The following is a 24,598-nucleotide window of genomic DNA, read 5'->3' on the forward strand; positions in this document are numbered from 1 at the left end:
ATGGAGAGAAAAAGAGAGGTTAAGAGAGTGGTGAAGCAATGTAAAAAGAGAGCAAATGAGAGAGTAGTAGAGATTTTTAGATTTTGCCACCGAAGTGGCTAGTTTATTGTGCACCCCATATCCATCCTGTGGACAGTAGTGCAAGAGCATATGGATACACAAAAGGCCTAGGAACTAGGCCCCAAAAGAGTTAACAGGTGTACATTTGGATTTGCATCTACATATCTACAGTTCACTTATCTGTTACAAGCAAATTTAGGAAATTTGCTTAGTATATCTGGTATCTTATTTTCATTAATAAGATATCTTGACATGTCACATAGGTTATTATACTGTCTATATCTGTATTCCTCAATAAGTGGACAGTTAAGCACATAGTGCTCAAGACAGTGACCATATGCCTGACCACATAATTTGCATTTAGTTTGATCATTATCTGCATGTCTCCCAAACTGCCAGAAGTACGTACTTGTAACCAAGCCTAAGCCTGGCCACTACAACATCAGTCAGTCTGTTCACATTGCAAGTTGCTCCATAAACATACTTATCTACATTCATTTTATCATAGTGGGTTGTATTATTATTATAATCAAAAAGAAGCGCTAAGCCACAAGGGCTATACAGCGCTGCTAGTGGGTTGTAGATCTACTCAGACTTCTAACTGCATTCCTATAACAGTCATTTTCATTATTTACTTCTCTCCTAATATTTTCCTAATGCTAGACACAGATTTAACAAAGTTATATTCTACATTCTCCTTCAGGGAACGATAATGACTTTGAGAGTGTATAAATCTGTAGTGGAGGGAAGGCGGGGTAGGGGTTGTCCTCAAAAAGGTTGGAGGGAGGGGGTAAAGGAGGTTTTGTGTGCGAGGGGCTTGGACTTCCAGCAAGCATGTGTGAGCATGTTAGATAGGAGTGAATGGAGACGAATGGTTTTTGGGACCTGACGAGCTGTTGGATTGTGAGCAGGATAATATTTTGTGAAGGGATTCAGGGAAACTGGTTAGCCAAGCTTTGAGTCCTGGAAGTGGGAAGTACAATGCCTGCACATTAAAGGAGGGGTTTGAGATATTGGCAGTTTTTAGGGATATCTAAACTGTCGTATCTGAGCGCCCCTGCAAAGACAGTGTTTATGTATGAGTGATGGTGAAAGTGTTGAATGATGAAAATTTTTTCTTTCTTTTTGGATTTTTCTTTCTCTTTGGGTCACCCTGCCTCAGGAGGGAAACGACCGACTTGTTAAAAAAAAAAAAAAATTATAACCTTAATATCTAAAGAGCTGGACAGGATAAGCCAGCAGAAGACCTTGGTCAGATGACCAAAAGCTCCAGCTGCAGGTCATCATATGACTAAGACCTGCATCAGAAAACATTTGTCCAGTTTCCTGACAAACCTTACCTAGCAGTTATTTAGTGGTTGCTACAATGAAAGTAAAAGGTAGATAGGATACATGGAGAATGTCATCATTAAGTAAGAGAGAAGTAAAAGTTTATAAATTAAAGGAGATAGGGTACAATATAAACAACAGTTGAGAGAAAGGTGGGCTAGAGAGAGTAATGAGGAAGGGGTAGAGGAAGTATGGTAGGGTGTGCAACAGAAGTTTTTAGGTATAGGAGGGAAGAGGAGTGATTGGCAGAATGATGAGGTAAAGGTGGTAAGCTAGAAAAAGTTGGCAAATGAAAGGTTTTTACAATGTAGAAGTGATATACAGAGGGAGGATTATATGGAGAAATTAAAGGTTTAAAAAAAAAAAATGAAAAATGGAATGCAAAAGTTGTGTATGTGTACTCACCAATTTGTGATTGCACAATGAAGTCATAGCTCCTCTCTGTGCGAGTATGTAGCATACAAAAATTTATTGTAATTTATTATTAACTTCATCTATTTATGTATGTTTTCCATTGCAGTTATGTCATTTCTATTATAGGGAGACCAGAACTGATTATTATAATCAGAAGGAAGTGCTACACCAACAAGGGTCATACAGTACAGTGGGGCAGGGGATAGTGCAGAATTATACAGGAGCAAGGGTGGAGTGAACAACAGAGGGAGTTAGAAAGGGTTGTGAGGAGTGCTAGAGGAAGTATCACTAAAGTTCATGTAGCAAAGCAGAGTTGCTGTCAAAGTCAAGAAAGGAGTAGACCAGAACTGAGCAGCATAATCCAAGGAATACATAAAGTACTGTACAACCTTAGATTTTCTATTATTTATACTTCTTGATATGAAGCCAACAATTCTATTAGTTTTATTGGAGACACACCGTTATCTTGGCTTCAAAGTTCTAACCAGAACCCTTAGGTCCTGTGTGCATTCACAACATCACATTGAGCTGATAGCTGGTTGTCAGTGGTATGGTATGGGGCCAGGAGCTTGGAGTCGACCCCTGCAACCTCAACTAGGCGAGTACAGACAGACAAGTGGATAATGATACTTATGTACAGTTCAAGATATTTATTAAAGGAAATGATTCACCATGAGTGGCTTCAGTCGTAATACAGAGTAAACCCCCCCCCAAAAAAAAAGGGGGAGGGGGATGGGGAAGTCTTACATATGGGTCCAAGACAGGTTGTGCATAACAAGGTGAGGCAGGTTGCAGGTGGACATCATGTGACATTTGATTCTAGTATGGGTAATAAGTTTGCTAAATTTGGAAACCCTGGAGTTTTTGGATTGTTATGGGATTGAACATCAAAATGGTATACAATACTGACAGGTTGGTAGGTAAGACACACAGGCAACAGTTAGGCAACTTTATTCCGAAACGTTTCACCTACACAGTAGGCTTCTTCAGTCGATTACAGAAAGTAGGCAGGAACAGTAGGGTGATGGACTGATTACATCGTCTTCACATCTCTACTGTTCCTGCCTACTTTCTGTAATCGACTGAAGAAGCCTACTGTGTAGGCGAAATGTTTCGGAATAAAGTTGCCTAACTGTTGCCTATGTGTCTTGTTATGGGATTGTAGCAGTTATGGCAATTAGTGTAGGTTTCACTGTCACAGGTAACTAATCAGGCATCCAAGTTTTAATTACCAAGTCCATTTGTTCCCCAGGCTTTTTTTATTAATCTCTCTCAAAAACCCTTTATTATTCTCAGTAAAATTTGCTGATATCACCTTTCCTCTTCTCTCTTGCACTCCCTCACCATTTGTTTAACCTCTTTCTCCCCATATACTCTGCCTTCTCTACATTTTTTTTAAACTATAAATATATATGTCATGCTTTTTTTTTTACTCTCTGCCACCCTCTTTATCTCATCATTACACTAATCACTCTTATTCCCATCATCCTGTAACCACAGTCTAATGCTGTGCATTCTACCACTGCATTCTTAAATCTACTCCATAGAAATTCAAACACATTTACCAATATACCTGCACAATACTACTGTATATAAATTACATGTACAGTATGTGAATTCAATATACAATATTCTGTGTACACACTTAAAATGACCAAGTCATATAATTATAAATAATTTTTATATTACTATTACTTGTATATACATTTGAACCATTTTAATTAATATAGTATGTAGCACAATGAGCAGAGATGGACAGGTGTAAAGCAAATGGCTCCATACAGGTTTAGATCTTTACATGAATATAATAGAGGAGGGCCTTGATTTACAGTGTTTCACTAATACAGTGGGTTTCATTTATACCCATTCTTCATTTATTCAGACTTCCTACAATAAATATATTCACCACTCACTATAAGCTAAGGACAAATATATTAAGGCAAGTAATGTGTGTACTGTATGTGTATTTTTTAAGCCTAGCTCTGTTGCTTACTTAATGTATGATAGTGTAAACATGTGATCAGGTTTTTATGTCTTTAAAAGTGAAAAAAGGCCATGTTTCACTTTACAGCAGTAGCCCAGAACCTAACCTGCTATGTAAGTATAATTCTGGCCTAAAAGAACCAATAATAAAAATCTTGCTTTTATTTTATTGGTGATGAGAACATATACTGTATGTATTATGTACATAAAAGTTAAATATTAATACATTTTATTTTTTTATAAACAAAGTACAACCTCTGTGCTATGGACTTCAATTTAATGATCTTCAGATTTAGCAGACAAAATCCATTGTCTTGACAAGTTCAAAAATATAACTCCATAATTGTCCATTTTTGTTAACTGTTTAGTATTATGGTCTGCTGAGTAAATTAACTGCTCTTGTTTCCAGAATTGTTCTTCATTGTTTTGATCATGGACGAACAGTCTTACCATTTGAATTTAAGGGACAGTCAGCATTACAGGACACACACTCCACCTTTAGTCCATAAATCAAGGTTAAACTGTATTGTATTTTATATACAGATTATTATTATAATCAAAAAGAAGCGCTAAGCCACAAGGACTATACAGCGCTGCAGGGCAGGAAGGAAGCGAGGGCATCAGGTGGCAAAAGGGAGATGGATGAGCAACAGGTTACGGATAACAGCGGGGCAGTGGATGGTGAAAGGGTAAAGGGCAGCAAGAGACTGAACCAGAAAGGGCTGAGGGGAGTGCGAAAAGTATCATCAGAGTTTGTGGAGTAAATCAGTCGTTGTCAAGAAGTCAATGAGAGAGTCAGGATTAAAGGAGGGTCCATCAGCAAGAAGGGAAGGTAAAGAGAGAGTAGGGGAACGAAGACGACGTTGGAGGTAAATTCTGCGTGCTCGTTGATAGAGAGGGCAGTCTAACAGAATGTGGCTAATCGATACTGGAACTTGACACTGCTCACAGAGAGGAACAGGGTGCCTCTCCATGAGATACCCATGAGTAAGACGAGTGTGGCCAATGCGAAGGCGGGAGAGAGTGGTCTCCCAACCTCGGCACTGATGACAAGAAGACGGCCAGTAACCTATGCTCGGTTTAATAGAATGAAGTTTGTTACCGAGCAGAGTTGACCAACGTTGTTGCCAACGGGTGCGAAGGTGGGTAGCTATTGCAGCAAAATAGTCCAGAAATGGAACACCTCGATAGGAAATTGGTAGGTCATATACTGCTGACCGCGCAGCAGTGTCTGCCTGTTCATTGCCCTGTACGTCGACATGACCAGGGACCCAACAAAAAACAATATCTTTATGTTTGGTAGAGATACGGCGTAGCCAAAGTTGGATACGGAGAACTAGGGGATGAGATGTATCAAATTTTCGTATAGCCTGTAGAGCACTAAGGGAGTCTGAGACTACTACAAATGATGACACAGGCATAGATGCGATACGAATAAGTGCTGCAAGAATGGCATACAGTTCAGCAGTAAAAATGCTAGCTGAAGATAGTAAATGCCCTCGTACGACGCTGTCCGGAAACACTGCTGCGAATCCGACGCCGTCTGAAGACTTAGAGCCATCTGTGTACACAGCGGTGGCATGAGAATGAGAGTGGAAGTGATCAAGAAAAAGAGAGCGGGAAGCCACCGTAGGCAGTTGAGCTTTCGAGCAAGGGAGTGAGAAAGAACAGACCCGAACAGCTGGAACTTCCCAGGGGGGTAGGGAAAAGTGAGATGCTACATGAACATATAAAGGTGGTAACTGAAGGGAAGACAAGAGTGAAAGTAGGCGAAGAGAAAAGGGACGGAGCAAACAGGGGCGGCGAACGAATAAAGAATGTCTACTAATATCGGTGACCATTCTATAAATGGAAGGATTGTGTAGATCGTGAGAGCGTACATAGTAACGAAGGCAATGGGCATCACGGCGATCAGACAAGGATGGAACATTTGCTTCTGTATAGAGGCTCTCAACAGGGGAAGAGCGAAAAGCACCAAGGCACAAACGTAAGCCTTGGTGATGGATAGAGTTAAGGCTAGAGAGAGTAGCAGGAGAGGCCGCGGAATAAATCTGGTCACCATAATCGAGTTTCGATAAAACGAGGGCTGAATGTAGGCGAAGCAGAGTTCGACGATCAGCTCCCCAGGAAAGATGAGCAAGGGTTTTAAGAAGGTTTAGCCGGCTGTGACAAGTTGCCTTCAGAGAGGTAATGTGAGGTTTCCAGGTTAACCGACGGTCAAAGAGAAGGCCTAGAAACCTGACTGTATCACGTTCGGGGATACGGGAGCCATAGAGATACAAAGGATGATCGGAGATAACAGAGCGTCTAGTGAAAGTAATTTGGTGAGTTTTGGTACTTGAAAATTTAAACCCATGTGTGGTGGCCCAAGTGGAAACACGGTCGACCGCATGCTGGAGAGAAACTGCAATAAGGTGACAGTCAGCGCCTGCACAAGCAATAGCGAAGTCATCAACATAGAGTGATGACCAAATATTGGGTGGAAGAACAGAGGCCAAATCATTTATAGCAAGGAGAAAAAGTGTTGTGCTTAGAACACATCCCTGAGGGACACCTTCAGCTTGGACGAAGTCCGGGGAAAGAACATTATTGACTCGAACACGGAAATGTCTGTCAGTTAAAAAGTTCTTAAGGAAGGATGGTAGATTGCCTCGGAGGCCTAAGGAATGGGCCTGGGCCAAAATATTATACCTCCAAGTTGTGTCATATGCCTTCTCAAGGTCAAAAAATATGGCAATAACTGAGTGATTATTCGCAAAGGCATTACGAACATACGTATCCAAGCGTAGTAAGGGGTCTATGGTAGAACGACCCTTACGAAAGCCATATTGACTAGCGGAGAGACTGTTGTGAGTCTCTAAATACCACATTAAACGTCGATTTACGAGGCGTTCCATCACTTTGCAAACTGCACTTGTAAGAGCGATGGGGCGATAGTGGGAGGCATCATGTCCTGTAGTACCCGGTTTGCGGAAAGGGAGAACAATGGCAGATTTCCACAGCTGGGGAAGAACTCCTTGTGCCCAAATAAGATTGAAGAGGTGTAAGAGGACTACAAGGGCTGACCGATGTAAATGTTGTAACATACGAATATGAATGTCATCAGGCCCAGCTGCCGATGATCGGCAAGCTGAGAGCGTTGCCTCCAGTTCTTGAAGTGTAAAAGGCACATTATACTGTTCTTCTCCGAGAGAAGAAAAGTCCAAGGGTACTAACTCTCTGGCAGACTTTGAGGAAAGAAACGAGGGGCATAGATGGAGCCCTCGGGAAATACGGACCAGATGTGTGCCAAGTTCAATGGCAACGTCGAGAGGGTTTGCTATATCAACACCAGTGACCCGTAGAACAGGAGCCGGGTCAGGAGAGTATTTACCACTCAATTTCCTCACTTTTTTCCAGACTGCACTCATAGAAGAAGCAGAGGTGATGGTGGAAACATAGTCTCGCCAACAAGTGCGTTTAGCTTCACGGATGACACGGCGAGCGATCGCACGCTTCTGCTTAAAATCAACAAGTCTCTCAGCGGTTCTATTGTACCGGTACCTGCCCCATGCAGCACGTTTCAAACGTACTGCACGAGCACAAGCAGGAGACCACCAAGGCACACACTTCTGAGAATGCCTGCCTGAGGTGTGGGGTATAGAATGAGAAGCTGCGGTATAAACTGATGTCGATTTTTATATACAGAACAGTAGTGTAAATCTAGTACAAGTTGAACCCAAAATTCATGGGATTCAGTTATCCAAGTTTTTATGGATCCAGATATTTTGGGTTGGCAATGTTTTTGAGCTTGGCACATGCTATTGTGTTGCTTGTAGGTTTCGTGTTAGTCATGTTGTTGCATTGCCCATGTTTTCTGTTGCCAGTATTTTTGAGCTTGGCATATGAGCCTTATATTGAAAACTCATCATATTTTGTTCAAAATGTGTCCATTGGATTCCCCAGGACATTCTTTCTCATGAACATCAATATTCTTTCTTATGTATGTCAACATTCCTTCTTAACCTGAGTAGAGCAATATTTATAGATGTATGGCCTCAAATGCCAACTAAAGAAAAATTGTATAACCCCTGCAATTTTGAGGTTTTTAAGTACATTACATATTCAGTCAATAACATATAAAGTCTTTAAGTACATTAATGAAATAAAGCCCACACTGGAAAGCCAGTAAAAGGTTATACATATATTATACATTATTTTTTTTTTAACACGCTGGCTGTCTCCCACTGAGGCTGGGTGACTTGAAACAGGAAGAAACACTTTCACCATGATTCACACATAATCACTGTCATGTGGGTTATATATCAATGCATATATTCCATGTTTTCCAGCATATGAGTGTCAGCTGCTTGCTGGCACAATGTTTCCAGGCATTTGTAATGTAACTTAAGTAAACAACTGCTAAAGCATAACCCAATGCCTACTCTTGACCCTGATCTTGAGCATATAAGGTGCAGAGTGATTTTCAATACATTTATTGGGGAAAACTGCGCCTTATTTGCCGGAAAATACAGTAGTTAACTTTACTCCCTCTTTTGAAGATTTACAGTGTATGTACAGTGGTACCTCAGGATATGAATTTATTTTGTTCCAGAAGGCTGTTTGAATGCCGATACCGAATGAATTTGTTCCCATAAGGAATAATGTAAATTAGATTAATCCGTTTCAGACCCCCAAAAATACACTTAAACAATTATGTAAGTGCTTTTGTGAGTTTTGAGCTGTTCGTATTCCAAGGCACCACTGTACTTGATGTTAGTACTGCATGTAATGACCTATGTACAAACTAATGAAGGATGAATTGCAGTGACTATATATATACAAATAAAAAAAAATACTACTGTACTGTGCAATGTATTAAAACAAGCCAGTAATTTTTACTGATAAGCATTTTAAAACATGTCAGGATTCACCCTCTGGAGAAACTAGCAATTAATTTCCTTAGCAGTTAATAATCCTTAGCTTGATGCTTGACCCGATTGTCAAAGGTAATTATAGTCGAGTTTCTCGCTATATACCAAGTATAAATGATAAAATTTATTTCCTATGGCACTCCAAGGAGAAGTGGAGAAGAATTCTTCCTCCATAAGCCATGCATGTCATAAAAGGTGACTAAAATGCCAGGAGTAAGGGGCTAATAACCCTTTCTGCATAAATTACTAAATGTAAAAAGAAGAAAAGCTTTCGTTTCTCCTTTTTTGGATCACCCTGCCTTGGCGAGAGACGGCCATTGTTTTAAAAAAAATTATATGGCAATTATTTCCAGCTATTAACATATACAGTATCAGATGAATACAGTAGTTGAATAATTGCAATAAAATTCCTATCTCAAAACTATGAAAGCACTGTAGACACCAGTTAACCTACTGCACCAACTATGACTTGCATACAAATAAACTCGCCACTCTTCTAACCTTTTAAAAGTGCACCCCGTCCTTTCCTTCCCAACACACTACTGTGTCACCCATAGAAGTTTAACACACACTTTGTTATTCAATAACAATGCAGTTCTTATTTTTTTATAAATATGCATAAAAAATTTACAAATTAAATGCCAGATGAAAGAATTATATGTGAATAATTTGGGGATTCTTAAAATCAAAACAGTCTCTCAAGGCAAAACACCAATACATACTAATTTATTCTTGTATTTTTTTATAGGTTATACTATATTCTCAGAAAGGAGTATTTTTGCCAATAAAAGAATCTCAATACCATTATGAAAACAACATAAACAATATTCTACACTAAATTTTTATGCTATACATGTATATCTTTTTGAAACAGAGTACGTACAGTGGCACCTCAGGATACGAACTTGAACAATTATGTATTTTTGTAAGTGCTTTTGTAAGTGTATTTTTGGGGGTCTGAAACGGATTAATCTACTTTACATGATTCCTTATCGGAACAAATTTGTTTGGTACTCGAACAGCCTTCTGGAACAAATTAGGGTCAGATCCCGAGGTACCACTGTATGAGGATTAGAATTTAATTACTGTAGATTTAAGGTCTGTTGACTACAATCACCCTAATTTTTTTTTTTTTTTTTCAGAAAAAATTGCTCCTAAATGACTGAGCACTGAAGAAAAATGAATATTGTATAGAGAATACATGTATTATAAAAAATAACAATTATTAAAACAAGTAACATTAAAAAATATATTGTACATCTTTCTAATATAAACACTATACATATGCTATTTGACAAAATACTATACAATTTAATTCTGCCATTATTAACTATCAGCACATGAATATTAACAGTGCTTGGGAAAACTGTTTTGAATCATGGGCAGTTAGAATTCAAAGAAAACAGTTTCATGGTACACCAATGTCAGAAGTTAGGTAAGGCAGTCAAGATGCGGGAAACCCACCCTTAGAGAAATGGACAGTTACTGGGACAAGAAGTTTAAGGTCTGTTGGTGTTGCAAAGATTAATGGTTGCTGAAACAAAAATCTAAACTGTTAAGAGAGGGTATCCCAGGTGCTAGGAGAGTGAAATAGAGACTATCATAAGATGTCAGTTGGCAGGAAAATTCTTAGCCTAAGAAGAGACCCTGAGGTGCCTATGTGAACCAACAATTGGGGTGTAAAACAGATAAGCCTTAACAACCAGGACAGTATGAATAGTCCATAGACAACCTTTCTTAAGTCCAGTGTCTTTTAAAAAGATAACTGTATATGATGAGATTAAATGCCTTTCAGAAAAAAAAAGGCTGAAGATCAAAGAAGAGGAGAAAACTGCACAGCCAGACATCATATTTTACTGATTATGGAAAGTTTCTTCAAACATTAACCCGTTTCAAGCAAGGACATTATAGGGTAACATACATCAATTATTATTATTATTATAATAAAAAAGAAGCACTAAGCCACAAGGGCTATACAGCGCTGCAGGGTAGGAAAGGAAACGAGGGTATTGGGCGGCAGAAGGGGGGGGGATCAGTAGGTTACAGAAAACAGCGGGGCAGGGGATAATGCAAGGTAGAGGGTAGCAAGAGATTGAGGTAGAAAGGGCTGAAGGTATCATCAGAGTTTGTGAAGTAAGTCAGTTGTTGTCAAAAAGTCAATGAGAGAGTCCGGATGAAAGGTGGGTCCATCAGCGAGAAGGGAAGGTAAAGAGAGAGCAGCGGAGTGAAGATGACGACAGAGGTAAATTCTGCGTGCTTGTTGATAAAGTGGGCAGTCTAACAGAATGTGGCTGACCGATAATGGAACTTGACAATTCTCACAGAGAGGAGCAGGGTGCCTCTCCATGAGATATCCATGGGTAAGACGAGTATGGCCAATGCGGAGACGGGAAAGAGTAGTCTCCCAACCTCGGCACTGGTGACAAGAAGACGGCCAGTAACCTATACTCGGTTTAATAGATTGAAGTTTGTTACCGAGTAGGGTAGACCAACGTTGTTGCCAACGGGTGTGAAGGTGGGTAGCTATTGCAGCAAAATAGTCCATAAATGGAACATCTCTATATGAAACTGGTAGGTCATGTACTGCTGACTGCGCAGCAGTGTCTGCCTGTTCATTGCCCTGTACGTTAACATGACCAGGGACCCAACAAAAAACAATATCTTTATGCTTGGTAGAGATGTGGCGTAGCCAAAGTTGGATACGGAGGACTAAGGGGTGAGGTGTATCAAATTTCTGTATAGCCTGTAAAGCACTAAGGGAGTCTGATTATTATAATAATCAAAAAGAAGCGCTAAGCCACAAGTGCTATACAGCGCTGCAGGGTAGGGAAGGAAGCGAGGGTATTGGGCGGTAGAAGGGGGGAGGGATGATCAGTAGGTTACAGAAAACAGCGGGGCAGGGGATAGTGTGGGGGTAGAGGGCAGCAAGAGATCAAGGTAGAAAGGGCTGAAGGTATCATCAGAGTTTGTGAAGTAAGTCAGTTGTTGTCAAAAAGTCAATGAGAGAGTCCGGATGAAAGGTGGGTCCATCAGCGAGAAGGGAAGGTAAAGTGAGAGCAGCGGAGTGAAGACGACGTTGGAGGTATATTCTGCGTGCTCGTTGATAAAGTGGGCAGTCTAACAGAATGTGGCTGACCGATAATGGAATTTGACAATTCTCACAGAGAGGAGAAGGGCGCCTCTCCATGAGATAACCATGAGTAAGACGAGTATGGCCAATGCGAAGACGGAGAGAGTAGTCTCCCAACCTCGGCACTGGTGACAAGAAGACGGCCAGTAACCTATACTCGGTTTAATAGATTGAAGTTTGTTACCGAGTAGGGTAGACCAACGTTGTTGCCAACGGGTGTGAAGGTGGGTAGCTATTGCAGCAAAATAGTCCATAAATGGAACACCTCTATATGAAACTGGTAGGTCATGTACTACTGACCGCGCAGCAGTTTCTGCCTGTTCATTGCCCTGTACGTCAACATGACCAGGGACCCAACAAAAAACAATATGCTTGGAAGAGATGCGGCGTAGCCAAAGTTGGATACGGAGGACTAAGGAGTGAGGTGTATCAAATTTCTGTATAGCCTGTAAAGCACTAAGGGCATCTGAGACAACCACAAATGATGACATAGGCATAGATGCAATACGGATAAGTGCTGCAAGAATGGCATACAATTCAGCAGTAAAGATACTAGCCGAAGATAGTAAATGCCCTCGTACGATGCTGTCCGGAAACACTGCTGCGAATCCTACGCCGTCAGAAGACTTAGAGCCATCTGTGTACACTGCAATGGCATGAGAATGAGAGTGGAAGTGGTCAAGAAAAAGAGAGTGGGAAGCTACCGTAGACAGTTGGGCTTTCAAGCAAGGGAGTGAGAAAGAACAGACTCGAACAGCTGGAACTTCCCAGGGGGGGGTAGGGAAAAGTGAGATGCTACATGAACATAGAGAGGTGGTAATTGAAGAGAAGACAAGAGCGAATGTAGGCGAAGGGAGAAGGGACGGAGCAAACAGGGGTAGAGAACAAATAAAGAATGTCTACTAATATCGGTGACCATTCTATAAATGGAAGGATTGCGGAGATCATGAGAGCGTACATGGTAGCGAAGGCAATGGGCATCACGGCGATCGGATAAGGATGGAACGTTCGCTTTGCATAGAGGCTCTCAACAGGGGAAGAGCAAAAAGCACTATGGCATAAACATAATCCTTGGTGATGAATGGGGTTAAGGCTAGAGAGAGTAGCAGGAGAGGCCGCTGAATGGATCTGGTCACCAAAATCAAATTTCGATAAAATGAGGGCGGAATGTAGGCGAAGGAGAGTTCGACGATCAGCTCCCCATGAAAGATGAGCAAGGGTTTTAAGAAGGTTCAGCCAGCTGTGACAAGTTGCCTTCAGAGACGTAATGTGAGGTTTCCAGGATAACTTATGGTCAAAGAGGAGGCCTAGAAACCTGACTGTATCATGTTCAGGGATACGGGAGCCATAGAGGTTCAAAGGATGATCGGCGATGACAGAGCGTCTAGTGAAAGTAATTTGATGAGTTTTGGTACTGGAAAATTTAAACCCACGTGTGGTGGCCCAATTGGAAACACAGTCGACCACATGTTGGAGAGAAACTGTAATGAGGTGACAGTCAGCGCCTGCACATGCAATAGCGAAGTCATCAACATAGAGTGATGACCAAATATTGGATGGAAGACTAAAGGCCAAATCATTTATAGCAAGGAGAAAAAGTGTTGTGCTCAGAACACAACACTGGGGACACCTTCAGCTTGGATAAAGTCCGGGGAGAGCACATTATTAACCCGAACATGGAAATGTCTGTCGGTTAAAAAGTTCTTAAGGAAGGATGGTAGATTGCCTCGAAGGCCTAAGGAGTCGGCTTGGGCCAAAATATTATACCTCCAAGCTGTGTCATATGCCTTCTCAAGGTCAAAAAATATGGCAATAACCGAGTGGTTATTCGCAAAGGCATTACGAACATACGTATCCAAGCGTAGTAAGGGGTCTATGGCAGAACGGCCCTTACGAAAGCCATATTGACGAGTGGAGAGACTGTTGTGTGTCTTTAAATACCACACTAAACGTCTATTTACCAGGCATTCCATCACTTTGCAAACTGCACTGGTAAGAGCAATGGGACGATAGTGGGAGGCTTCATGTCCCGTAGTACCCAGTTTGCGGAAAGGGAGAACAATGGCAGATTTCCACAGCTGTGGAAGAACTCCCTGTGACCAAATAAGATTGAAAAGGCATAATAGGACTGCAAGGGCTGACTGATGTAAATGTTGTAGCATACGAATATGAATGTCGTCGGGCCCAGCTGCCGATGATCGGCAAGCTGAGAGTGTTGCCTCCAGTTCCTGAAGTGTAAAAGGCACATTATACTGTTCTTCTCTGAGAGAAGAAAAGTCCAAGGGTGCTAACTCTCTGGCAGACTTGGAGGAAAGAAACAAGGGGCATAGATGGAGCCCCTGAGAAATACGGACCAGATGATTGACAGTTTCATTGGCAACATCTAGTGGGTTTGCTATATCAACACTGGCAACCCGCAGAACAGGAGCCGGGTCAGGAGAATATTTACCACTCATAGAAGAAGCAGAGGTGATGGTGGAGACAATCTCGCCAGCAAGTGCATTTAGCATCACGGATGACACAGCGAGCAATCACACGCTTCTGCTTAAAATCAATAAGTCTCTCTGTGGTTCTATTGTACCGGTACCTGCCCCACGCAGTGCATTTCAAACGTACTGCACAAGCACAAGCAGGAGACCACCAAGGCACGCATTTCTGAGAATGCCTGCCCGAAGTTTGGGGTATAGAATGAGAAGCTGCTGTTAAAACGGAGGACGAGAAGAGGTGTAAAAGCTCATCAGTGGAGGACGAAGAAGGAACCTCACTAAAAACAGTTAGTTGTGAGTAAAGGTTCCAATTTGCCTGATCAAATTGCCAGCGTGAGTTACGAAGAGGTGGTGAATATGAAGGGGAAGTAAGAATGATTGGCAAATGATCGCTGTCATGTAAATCCGGGAGAACAGACCAGGTGAAGTCTAATGCAGCAGAGGAAGAGCAGACTGAGAGATCGATGCAAGAGAGAGAGTATGAGTCCGAGGATCAAAATGGGTGCGAGTACCTGTATTTAAAACATGGAGGGGGTGGGTAGCAAGAAAAGCCTCTAACTGAATGCCACGGGAATCACAGTGAGACCCCCTAGAGGAAATGATGGGCATTAAAATCGCCAAGTAACAGAAGTGGTGGCGGTAATGACGAAACAAGAAAGGCAATATCTGGGATAGATAATGCCAGAGAAGGAGAGAGATACAAAGAACAGAGTGTATACCACCTATGCAAGTGAATACGGGCTGCTGTGTAATGCAGCGAAGTACGAACAAATAGCTGATGGTACGGAATATCAGTGCGTAGAAGAAGGGCACTTTCATTAAAGGTCCCATCAGGAAAAGGATCTGAAGAATACAATAAATTATAGCCTGAGATAGGATAGATAACGGCAGTGTAATTTTGGTTCCTGTAAGCAAACACCAACAGGAAAAAACTGGGAGAGCAACATCTGAAGCTCACCCCGATTACCCCTGAGGCCGCGAATATTCCACTGTAAATAGGCCATGATTGGCAACGATAAAGATACCTGAAATCTGCAGGTAAGGGTACCTATGGACTAGAGGGGTTAGAAAAGTCCACATGCGGTGGCAAAGGAAAACGTTCAAGTAGCGAAGGAACGGTGCATTGTGAAGAGAGGAGTTGCGCAGATGGAGAAGAGGAAAGAGAAGGAACAGAGGGTGGATCAGTGTCCATTGATGGTTTGGTCTCTGCAATATATTCAGAGATTGCTTCAAGTGTTTCGGAGTTCAGAGACGTCGTATGGGAGACAATATTGGAGATGGAAGGAGGAGGAGTTTGAGTAAAGATCAGAGCTGTAATGGACTGTACCAAGGTAGGGGGGGTGAAAGGGTGGAGGGAACTGGAGAAGTGTGGGAGGGGACAGAAGAGGCAGAAACCTGGGAGGTGGCAGAAGAGGAAGAAACTTGGGAGGGGACAGGGGAGGAAGGCACAGTACGAGGAGGATGAACCTGCACACTTGTAACAGAGCCAGTGAAAGGGGAAGACCTAGGTACAGAGACTGGGAAGGTAAAATGTGGAGGTGGATGAAGGGAAGGAGGGGTTAAAGGAGATTTTTTTGGGCCTCTGAGAAGTAGAGGGACGATTGGGAGGAGGTGTCGTACGAGGTCTTGTCGATACCGGGGTTTGTGAGGGAGGACATGAAGAAGTGAAGACAGACTGAGGAGTTGAAATAGGGACGTCTGAGCCCAGGACAGCAAAAGAATTAGATACAGGAGTGACTATGGGACTGGCAACCGCAGAGGAGGCTGCAGAAGATGGGACCCCAGAAGTGGAGGGACGTTTTGAAACTCGAGAATGAGAAACACGGGGTAGCCTCCCTTGGAGGCGGAGATGAGAAACTGGCGAGAGTATGAATGGTCATCGGCACCACAGACTGGGCATTCAGCTATAGATCTGCAATATTTTGCTGGGTGGCCAAATTGCCAGCAATTCCTACACTGTTGCGGTGTAGGGATCGCCTTCCAAACTTGTAACCGATGTCCTGCTACATAAACAGAGGATGGGAGTTCACAGCTGTCAAAAGTTAAACGAGCCACATTGCAAGGGTATCGTCTTCGCCCGCGGGTGGGAAGAACATAAGTGTCTATCGATATGTGAAAGAAGAGAAAGATCATGAGCTTGGGTAGAATTCTGGACTGTGACGATGCGTGTACCACTCTTAAGAGCATGAAAGGAAATATCTCTACCAACGTGGCATAGGAGCGCTTTGCCAGTACTATGGTCAGAAAGATAGGCAGTAGAAGAAGTCAGTCGTAAAGTAAAGAATTTAGTCCATTGTGTGGTCCGAAACTGAGTGTGGAGAGGGAGTGCATGACGTGTCGGTCTTTTCCGAGTAGAATGGGAAGGTAATGAAGTAACATCGTCTGGAGAATGTCGTTGGCATTTAGGAGTGGGACCAGAGTCGATCTGACATGAGACAGGCTGGCGATTCGAAAATCGTCACACCATAGAGGGAGAGGCCGGAAGCATAGTCAAAGGAGAGCGGAGGTCAGACAAATTGAAGGAGTCAGTGGAAGCCTCGGTACCTGAAGCGGGCGAGGAAACAGCACCAGCAAGAGGTACAGGGGCCTTGGGAGTGGCCAAAAGACAAGACGAGGCCAGAACAGGGTGCGGTAACAATAAGGGGCCTGGGGGTAGCAGGGTCATGGATTTGGGACTCCATGGTTAGGTTACTTCTTTCTTTTTGTTTTTAGGAAAAAAAAAGAAAGAAGAAAAGAAAATAAAAATAAAAAAAAATAAAAAAAGGGGGGACTGGGGAGGGATAGTTCCTAGGAGGAATGAAAGGGCCAGAAATCTCCCTCCGCGCCCAAGAGGAGCTCAGCACCGCAAGTAGCGCAGATGCAGCATGGAACCCATGCCATACCCTACCCTTCATGCCAGTAAACCAGCAATCCGAGATAGCAACCTCACATCTGCCGAGCTACCTCGGTGGACAAAAGAGAGGGCGGCCGGATATCCGCCACTAAGCATACCTCCTTCGGCCACCACCCCCGGAATCCAAAAGGTGGCTTCCAGAGATACACCCGTCGCCCGAAAGACACCCAAAGCCACCCTCCAGCATACCGGAGAGGGATCGGGACATCCCCAGGCGATCCAGATCCCACGGCAAACTACGCCACCGCCAAGAACCTCAACGGAATGGGATGGACCCCGGTACCCTTCCCCCTACCTATGAACTAGTGTGCCTGTGGGAAAAATCCCAAAGGCCAAAAAGAGGAAGGGCAAAAGGGAGGGGTGGTGAGGAGGAGGAGGAAAGGAAGAAGGGGAGGATGGGATAGGGAAGGGGGGGATTGGGGGGTAATTAGGTTCGGTCTGAGGAAGGAGACCAACAGGTCTAATTCCTCAGATCAAGAGCCTCTTCACTGTGCCAAGGAGCCCCCCTTGAAGAGGAACGTACATAAAAAAAAAAAAAAAAAAAAAAAAAAAAATTTAAAGTAAAGATAAAATAGCATAAAAATGTGTTCTCAGATCATGTAGAAATCTTCCAAGAAACATTATAACTAGAAAATAGTTTTTTTTTCAGATTATGGAAGACCTTTAAATGTGAGAGAAATCTTATGTTATTTTGTTTACGCTTGATTGTCTTTTGTTTTTGTGATCGGGGACTTCGGAGAAGTACACTGTTACTGTTACTCTCTCATTACCCTTTACAACCATAACAAAATGGTAATAAAATATGATTTTAGATCATGTGGAAGTCCTTTAAGAGGCTGACGGCTCTTTGTACCATAATAGTAAGGTCAGAGATATGTCTCTTGATCTCCTCCTCTTTCTTAAGACGTTCAGTCTCGTTCAGCTCTTCTATGTTGTGCAGAAGATCGGAAATTCCAGGGAAGCCTGATGTGGCATAGTTGTCGAATTGGCTTGGGGCAAAAACCGCATGCCTGAAAAGTTTAGTTTAAATTATTATGTAATGCATTAGGTTATTTACAAAGATTTCTTTCTTAACTTCAGTAGCCATCTCCCACCAACGTAGACACAAAAATATATATCGAATATCAACATGCTGTTGTTTTTCGATATATTTAAAGTAAAACAAATGATGCATTATAAGTGGTAATTCAAAAATATACAAGCAGGGTGGGATAAACCCTTTAATAAAGCTCCACAGTGTGGCCTTTATTAAGTACTACTGAAAAAATATAGATTTATCCCCTTATACCACTGTCAACCTACATGTAGCACAAATCATGGCTTTACAGAAGAACCATCAATAATCTATTTTTAAATGTAAATGTGTCAATTTTTCTTTATTTTCATCCCTTGCCAAATCTTTCAGTTTTTCCACATACACTTTGTTACACTGTGCCCAATTTAATTAACTGCATTTTCATCTGTTTTCTGCCTAACTGGTCAGACCTAACCAGTTTCATCTTACAATAACTTTCAAAACTATGGTATGTAAAGTAAGTAAAGGAATGTATGGAATTTTTATAGCATACAACACTAAGTGACATTTCAAAACTTTCTTTAATATTTTTTCACTTATAACTTTTAGCCTATTGAGTGCTTTTGGGAAACCCATATCGACTCTCCTTTGTTTGCTCGAAAGATGGAAGGAAGGTGTATTATGTTAACCCTTTCAGGGTCGGAGGCCCTCTCCTCAACTCTTTCTCAGGGTCAAAAATTTTTTGGAAAAAAAAAAATTATTTTTTTTCTTATGAAATGATAGAGAATCTTTTCCTGATCATAATGACACCAAAAGTATGAAATTTGATGGAAAACTTACAGAATTATGCTCTCACGAAGTTAGTGGTCTCAATGATGTTGACGCATCAGCAATTTTGCCCACTTTGAGCCCTATTTTCGGCCAATTTCAGTGTACTAGTCGACAAAAATCATATCTATTTCGCTAAAACTCCATTTTTTTCTATCAAATGAGTACAAGAAACCACCCATTTACTGATTTCAACTATCCAATAAAGTGGTCAGAAAATGGCAATTTTGCCAATTTCACACAAATTTCTGAAGATGCCAATTTCCAAATAGGATCCAGAATAAGCAAGACAGACATTCCTGACACTAAAATAACATTTTCTCTGTTCATCAGTCACATCCCCAGGCCCCTCTTACATCTCTTTTGCTTTCCACTTTGAATTTTTATTCTCACAAAAAATAAGAGATAAGATAAGATTTCGTTCGGATTTTTAACCCTGGAGGGTTAGCCACCCAGGATAACCCAAGAAAGTCAGTGCATCATCGAGGACTGTCTAACTTATTTCCATTGGGGTCCTTAATCTTGTCCCCCAGGATGCGACCCACACCAGTCGACTAACACCCAGGTACCTATTTGCTGCTAGGTGAACAGGACAACAGGTGTAAAGAAACGTGTCGAAATGTTTCCACCCGCCGGGAATCGAAACCAGGCCCTCCGTGTGTGAAGCGGGAGCTTTAGCCACCAGGCCACCGGGCCTGCAGACTACTGCATTAGTGTAGAAATGGTATAAATAATATCAGTGCACTTGTGAAAGAATATTAGACTCGCCAGTTGACGTGTATTGGATGCTTCGCATGATTTGTTTACTTTTGAAATTTGGTAAAAATCGAACATTTCTGCTACTTTGAGCTCAATTTCAAGGTATTTTTCATTAAGAAACAAATCAAAATCATCTCAATTTCTGTAATATGTCTTCCATTCTATAAAATGAGACCAGGAAAACTAGAATACAACCATAAATACCATAGGAAAATATGTACAGTGCAAAGTCGCTGTTTTAAACCAAAAACATGGTTGGAGTTTTTTTTTCTCATTATGCACTGTGTGCTGCAGGATTTTTTTTTATACTGTGCACACTGACCACATAGACCCATTCTTTCATATGTAGGCCTACTAGCTTTCTTTCACTAGATTTGAAGGCGCTAGAATTTAGGCGTTCTAGTACATCAATAACCCTGGTGCGTAAGCCGTACTAGTATGTCGGAAACCCTGAAAGGGTTAAGAGTGCTCTCGACAATAAAACGTTAATTGGTATAAACATTTATTGTGCCTACCTGATGTCTGGTCGACCTGGCAGACCTGCTGGTAGAATGAACACTCGTTCCAGCTTCATCATCTGGTCATTGATGGCTCGGATGGTGACTGGACTGTATAAGAAAGAGGAATAATATTAGTTTCTTGGTGACCAGACTGTATTAGAAAAAGGGATGATATTAGTTTCTTGGAATAAAACACTTAATGCAGGTCGTACTTAAATTATGACCCAATCACTTTTGTCACTGAATCTATTAAGGGTCAAGGTAGCAATAATAACTGTCATGCTGGTGCAGGACTTGATGTTTAGGGTATTGGTATTGATGGTAATAATTTACAGGAGAATTACTAAACTCAATGCACATGTAAAAATTAAAATATGAAAGGTACACTATTTTGCAACTACAATTGTAAGTAACAAAGTTCCAATGATAAGTTATGCAGCAAATATTTATTGATAACTCGTCATGTATGTGATTATTCATAAGCAGACTACAGAGCTTAACATAGATATGCAATACCCCCAGTTTTATACTGTTTTACAAGACATGGGAGGCTTCAGTTATACCAGACATGAGTTGAAAGATAAATGGATATGTACATCATTCACTGCAATAGACAGAGAATGTGTCAACATCTCACTCAGATCTTTCTTGCCCATGCCCCTTGCTTCACAGTTTTGGAATAATCGCCCATTCTAAATTTTATGCTCCCTCAACCTATTCCTCTACACTTCGCCCATCCAGCAAACCATCCACTATCCTAAAAACGTCCCTTAACTTTTTAATCTCCATAATTGCCCTGCCACCAACATATTTTTTTCTACTCTTATTCAACACATACATTGGACTACAAACTGACATCCTTATCCTAATGATATCTTCATCACCTCCCAAGTTTGACTGATTTCATTATCTAATTTTTGTAATGGAACATAACAGCACACCCCTCAAGGGATGCTGGTGAGGGGCTCTTGATCCAAGGAATTGGACCTGTCCTTCCTCTCCTTGGATTGAACCCAATTAACTTCCATTTCCCCAGTCACTGTATAGCCCCTACAGGGTGATACAGTGCCTGGGGGATTTTTTTTTTTAACATAAGCCATTTCCCACTGAGGCAGGGTGACCCAAAAAGAAAGAAGAAACTTTCATCATTCAACACTTTCACCATCACTCATACATAATCACTGTCTTTGCAGAGGCATATTGACAGTTTAGATGTCCCTCCAAACTGCCAACATTCCAAACCCCTCCTTTAACCCTTTCAGGGTCAACAGGCCCTCTCCTAAACTTTTTCTCAGGGTCGGAAATTTTTCGAAAAAAAAAATCTTATGAAATGATAGAGAATCTTTTCCTGATCATAATGACATGAAAAGTATGAAATTTGATGGAAAACTTACGGAATCATGCTCTCGCGAAGTTAGTGGTCTCGACGATGTTTATGCATTGTCGATTTCGCCCATTTTGAGCCCTATTTTCTGCCAATTCCAATGTACCAATCGACAAAAATTATAACTATTTCGCTAGAACTCCATTTTTTCTATCGAATGAGTACAAGAAATCACCCATTTACCGATTTCAACTATCCAATAAAGTGGTCTGAAATTGGCAATTTTGCCAATTTCACACAAATTTCAAAAGATGCTAATTTCCAAATAGGGTCCAGAATAAACAAGACAGACATTCCTGGCACTAAAATAACATTTCTTCTGTTCATTAGTCACGTCCCCAGGTCTTTCTTACATTTCTTTTGCTTTCCACTCTGAATTTTTATTCTCACAAAAAAATAGAAGATTTACTGTTATGCAGACTACTGCATTAGTGTAGAAATGGTATAAATAATATCAGTTCACTTGTGAAAGAATATTAGACTCACCAGTTGACGTGTATTGGACGCGTGGCATGATTTGTTTACTTTTGAACTTTGGCAAAAATCAAACATTTTTGCTACTTTAAGCTCAATTTCAAGGTACTTTTCATTCAAAATCATCTCAAATTCTGTAATATATCTTCCATTCTATAAAATGAAACCAGGAAAACTAGGATACAACCATAAATAGCATACGAAAATAAACTGCGAAGTCACTGTTTTAAAGCAAAAACAGTCGGAGCTTTTTCTCATTATGCACTGTGTGCTGCAGGATTTTTTTATACTGTGCACACTGACCACATAGACCCATTCTTTCATATGTAGGCCTACCAGCTTTCTCTCGCTAGATTTGAAGGCGCTAGAATTTATGCGAACTAGTACGGCACCAACCCTGGCATGCAAGCCAGGGTTGGTACTAGTATGGGTACTAGTATGGCACCAACCAACTGTACTTCCCATTTCCAGGACTCAAGTCCGTCTAACCGGTTTCCCTGAATCCCTTCACAAAATATTACCCTGCTCACACTCCAACAGCTCGTCAGGTCCCAAAAACCATTCCTCTCCATTCACTCCTATCTAACACGCTCATGCATGCTTACTGGAAGTCCAAGCCCCTTGCCCACAAAACCACCTTTACCTCCTCCCTCCAACCTTTTTGAGGACGACCTCTACCCCGCCTTCCTTTCCCTACAGATTTATATGCTCTCCAAGTCATTCAACTGGGGAAATACTAACAAACAATAATAATGGCAGAAAAATACAGCTAGCATTTGTTCTCACTATGTAACTATCACATAAACTAGGATAGCTACACTCTGCAGTTGTATTTATTCTTGTTAATAAAAAATTCACTCACTCTAAGTTCTTTGTCCTCTTCTCCTCGAGCTCTCTTTCGAAGGTGGCAGCAGCGTCAGTAAAGTTTGTTAAAGACTCCTCCAGAAGAGCTGGAAAATGACATTAATATAAAAAGTAAAAGAAAATTATAATTGAATAAACAAAGCAATAAGTCTAAAAATTTGAAGTGTGCAGTGATTTTATTTACTGTAAGTGTTTGGGTTTCAAATAATTTGAAATTTAATGTTCTTTGACAATACTAGTGTGGAATGGCATTGCAAATGATGCCTACCTGAGGTCACAGAATCTATTTCAGATAGATTACTTACCCAGGATACCCAATCTGAGAGGCCACTCTCCTAGACCAGACATCCTGATTCCAGCAAGACAATCATTCTACCACTGAATAGCTCATCCCATGCACATGCTGTGAATCAACCCCCTGCAACCACAAATAGGAGAGTACACACCAGCCTCTTAAGCTGCTGGTTCAGAGGTACATGATTTACCTCCCATCATACTTCATACTCATACTTAGCTTACTCTCGTCCTATCTTCCAGAATACATATATTTATAATGAAACTATTGACACCCACTAGAGTTTCCATCATCTATTACTATAGTCCCCATAAAACCTTGACAATTTTTGATCAATGGACAGGCAAGGATGAGGATGTACAGTGGGACCTCGGTTTTCATATGCCCCAGTTTTCGTAGGATTTGGTTTTCGACGATTTTTTTCCGTCAAAATTTTGTCCCAGTTTTTGTACATCACCTGTCTTCGTAGAGTTGAAAATGGTCCATACCAAACACATCCGCCTGCCTGCCCGCCCGCATCACTTGGCCGCTCAAGCGCCAAGTGACAGTCTGCTTTTGTTTATCGTTGAGTGAGCATCACCCCGCATGTTCATCCGAAACATTTCATAATAATTCATCATTTTTTGTGCTTGTTTATTGAGCGCAACTGTTAAATAAGCCACCATGGAGCCAAAGAAAGCTCCGAGTGCCAACCCTTTGATAAAGAAGGCAAGAAACACGATAGAACTGCTTCATGGGAGGAGGAAGAGAGAGGGAAGAATGTGCCTTCTTCAGTGATTAAGGACATGTGTGCAAAGTGGAGTGAGTTGCAAAGATTTGTGGAGAAATATCATCCTAACAAAGCTGTTGCAAACCATGTCTGCAACATGTTCAATGATTATGCCTTATCTCATTTTAAGCAAATCTTAAGATGCCAGAAAAAAACCTCTCTGGACAGATTTTTTGTGCGACAGGGGTACAGTGACTCTCAAGTTGGTCCTAGTGACAATAAAAGACAAAGAAGGGAAGTAACCCCAAATAGGGCCTTGATATCTGAAGTCCTTATGGAAGGGGATTCCCCTTCCAAATAATAACCTCTCCTCCTCCCTCTCCCCTCCTCGCCGTCTTCCATATGCCAACAAGAGTCTTCAATGAAGGTAAAAGTGATGTTAAATGTTCATTTATCCATTTCATCAGTCATTTATATATATTTCTCATTGTTTTCTGTATGTAAAACTATAGTTATTCTCTATAAAATGTATTTTTTGTTAGTATTTTTGGGTGTGTGGAGA

The 24,598-nt window shown here is 41.4% G+C and overlaps 1 protein-coding gene and 1 long non-coding RNA gene across 2 annotated transcripts in view; one reads left to right on the forward strand and one right to left on the reverse strand.

Annotated features, from left to right (window-relative positions):
- The window catches only part of LOC128684967 (uncharacterized), a 37,849-nt gene that overhangs the window by 10,998 nt on the left and 2,253 nt on the right, over positions 1-24,598 (forward strand). The window lies entirely within an intron of this gene.
- LOC128684966 (N-acetylated-alpha-linked acidic dipeptidase 2) overlaps positions 15,712-24,598 on the reverse strand; it is an 84,228-nt gene continuing 75,341 nt past the window's right edge. Inside the window, exons 16-18 of the mRNA XM_053771375.2 lie at positions 23,031-23,118; positions 20,326-20,418; positions 15,712-18,218 (exon numbers count right to left, since the gene is read on the reverse strand). Coding sequence (XP_053627350.2) covers positions 18,017-18,218; positions 20,326-20,418; positions 23,031-23,118 — 383 coding nt within the window. The 3' untranslated portion in view covers positions 15,712-18,016. The remainder of the gene's footprint in view (positions 18,219-20,325; positions 20,419-23,030; positions 23,119-24,598) is intronic.

This window comes from Cherax quadricarinatus, chromosome 5, assembly GCF_038502225.1.
Source record: "Cherax quadricarinatus isolate ZL_2023a chromosome 5, ASM3850222v1, whole genome shotgun sequence".
NCBI classification, from domain to species: Eukaryota; Metazoa; Arthropoda; class Malacostraca; order Decapoda; family Parastacidae; genus Cherax; species Cherax quadricarinatus.